Source organism: Hesperophylax consimilis, chromosome 24 (genome assembly GCF_061612785.1).
Source record: "Hesperophylax consimilis isolate HC1 chromosome 24, BYU_Hcon_1.0, whole genome shotgun sequence".
Taxonomy (NCBI): Eukaryota; Metazoa; Arthropoda; class Insecta; order Trichoptera; family Limnephilidae; genus Hesperophylax; species Hesperophylax consimilis.
Genome location: NC_142859.1, coordinates 23,543,158 through 23,545,533, shown reverse-complemented (window position 1 = coordinate 23,545,533; position 2,376 = coordinate 23,543,158). Strand labels below are relative to the sequence as shown.

Genomic DNA, 2,376 nt, shown 5'->3' with positions numbered 1-2,376 from the left:
TTATAAGTCATTTGAATAAATCTGTTGTTGTTGGCGAGCACCTTGAAAATATCAACTGGCTTATTTTAAACAAAGAGTGAACAACCTTTTGTTAAAGATAAGATGAGTCGTTCATAATATTATTATTGTTCTTAATATACTCGTACTTGTGGTAACCATGTTATTATTCTGAATTCGATACGAACTGTGATAAGATAGTGAAGTCGCGCGTGGTATATAAACGTATTTATTTGGGAAAAGTTTTAGTGGTATTATTATTTTTAACTGTGATAATGGAGCATACTCAAGAGTGTATCAATTGGTGCAAGCGAGGAATTCGCCGAACAACTTCAATTCCTGAAACCGTCCGGGCTGCAACCAGGGTCTGGAAATTCAGGGTCCTCGCGCCACAACTGAATAAAGCAGAAACTATTTGCATCACAGGAGACTCCGAAGAACTTGGATCATGGGAAAGCAGCAACGTCATTTTGCTCTACCGAGAAGGAACCACAAATTACTGGTCGGCAGACATCAACATCCCTTCAGAAACGGACGTCCTGTTCCGCTACTGCACTTGCATTGTTGTGAACACAACGTCTCCTGTCACCGTTGTCGTCAGGAAATGGGAAACACACATTAATCCAAGGATCATTAAAACTTCTAACACTACACCACCCGATTTCGATATTTTAGGAGTAGTCGAAAATTTAGAAGAATACGAAAATGGTTGGCTTTCCGCAGGCAAAGTTTTCCAGTTCAGAATTCCTGAAAATTCTGTAGTATTGTCAAATAAACCAAATATCAGAGTAAAACTAACTCCTTTGTCTTCAAACTTTGAGTGCGTTCCAGATAATGCAACAGAACTCTTTGATTCTAAGGAACCAGATAATGTCATTATTGAAGTTGCAAACCAAAATGGAGCCAATCCAACGTTTACCATTCAAGAGGAAACTGGTCATATTTACACCAAGGATGATTATTTAGTGTTCAATGTGACGGTGCCTATCGATGAAGTCAATCAATACAACGTGAAAATTTTTGATAATACTTCTGGTTCTCTTATTCATTTTGGATACAGCGAGATCTTGACGACTGTTTTAAAAAACTCTAAAGGAAGCTTGCAAGTTCCTGTTTTGTGCACCTCAACTAATTCCCCAATTGGCTACTTGAATATCAGTTACCTCGTAGTGCGACCAATAGTTGATATAACTTGCGATATGAGTATAAGTTACTCCAACTACTGGAATCCTGCCTGGTCAGGACTTGAAGTGGGACACCGCGGAATGGGGGCAAGCTTCAAAGTGATGGAAGCTAATATCAAACGAGAAAATACAATTGGATCTTTTAAAAAGGCAGGAGTGAGTGGTGCAGATATGGTTGAATTTGATGTACAATTAAGCAAAGATCTTGTTACAGTAATCTATCACGACTTCAACTTGTGCTTAATATCTAAAAACAAAACTGGGGGAGACTATCCTGACATGGTCCAAATGCCGATGCAGGAATTAACTCGTCAACAACTTCAAGAAATGAGAATATACCACGTTGCCGAATCAAAACTTGGGATTTTCACATTCGATGAAGTCACACCAGAACCTTTCCCATTGTTATCCGAGGTTTTTGAAGAAATAGATCCATTAATTGGATTTAACGTGGAAATCAAATGGCCACTAACCAACATCAACGGAAAATCTGAACTCGATCACCCAATAGACTTGAATCTTTATTTAGATCGAATCCTAGCTGTTATTTTGAGGTTTAAGGGAGAAAGAAAGGTCGTGATATCTTGCTTTGACCCTGATGTATGCACCTCTTTAAGGTTCAAGCAGAATTATTTTCCAGTCATGTTTTTAACCGAGGGAGCTGTCATCGAGGTTAAACAGGAAGACTCGCGATGCAACAGCACTCCAGCTGCCGTGAACTTTGCACTGAATGCCAGCCTATTGGGAGTTGTTACCAATTCTAAAGATTTGCTCCGAGATCTCTCTCTGATCAAATTAGTACGTGATGCTGGTTTGAGACACTTCTGTTGGGGGGGAGAAAACAATAACAAGGATGTTATAAATCAGATGAAAGCCGCTGGTCTGGACGGAATTATCTTTGATAAAATGGACGTGTACTCTACAAAACCGCAGAAAGTTAGTATTTTTAAGTCTGAACCAGGAGATTTTTAATTTTTATTTTATTACATTTATATCATTTTATATAGTTTTTGAAGATTTTATTTGAATGTAAACTAGGTACTTTGTTTGTAGTACACAGTTATAAAAATATATTTCTATTTACTAGTTAAGAGGAAATACATTCCTAATTCTATAATATTATGTGTACAATATTAATATGATAATCAAAACACAAAATGTAAATCAGTAAATATAAGAGGAAATTAACCATTGT

At 37.2% G+C, this 2,376-nt stretch overlaps 1 protein-coding gene across 1 annotated transcript; it reads left to right on the top strand.

Moving 5' to 3' along the window:
• Window positions 1–272: 272 nt before the first annotated feature.
• Window positions 273–2,153, top strand: LOC149412110 (glycerophosphocholine phosphodiesterase GPCPD1-like). Its single transcript, XM_089646301.1, has one exon. The coding sequence runs from the start codon at window positions 273–275 to the stop codon at window positions 2,151–2,153; it is 1,881 nt and encodes a 626-aa protein (XP_089502427.1).
• The last annotated feature ends 223 nt before the right edge of the window (window positions 2,154–2,376 follow it).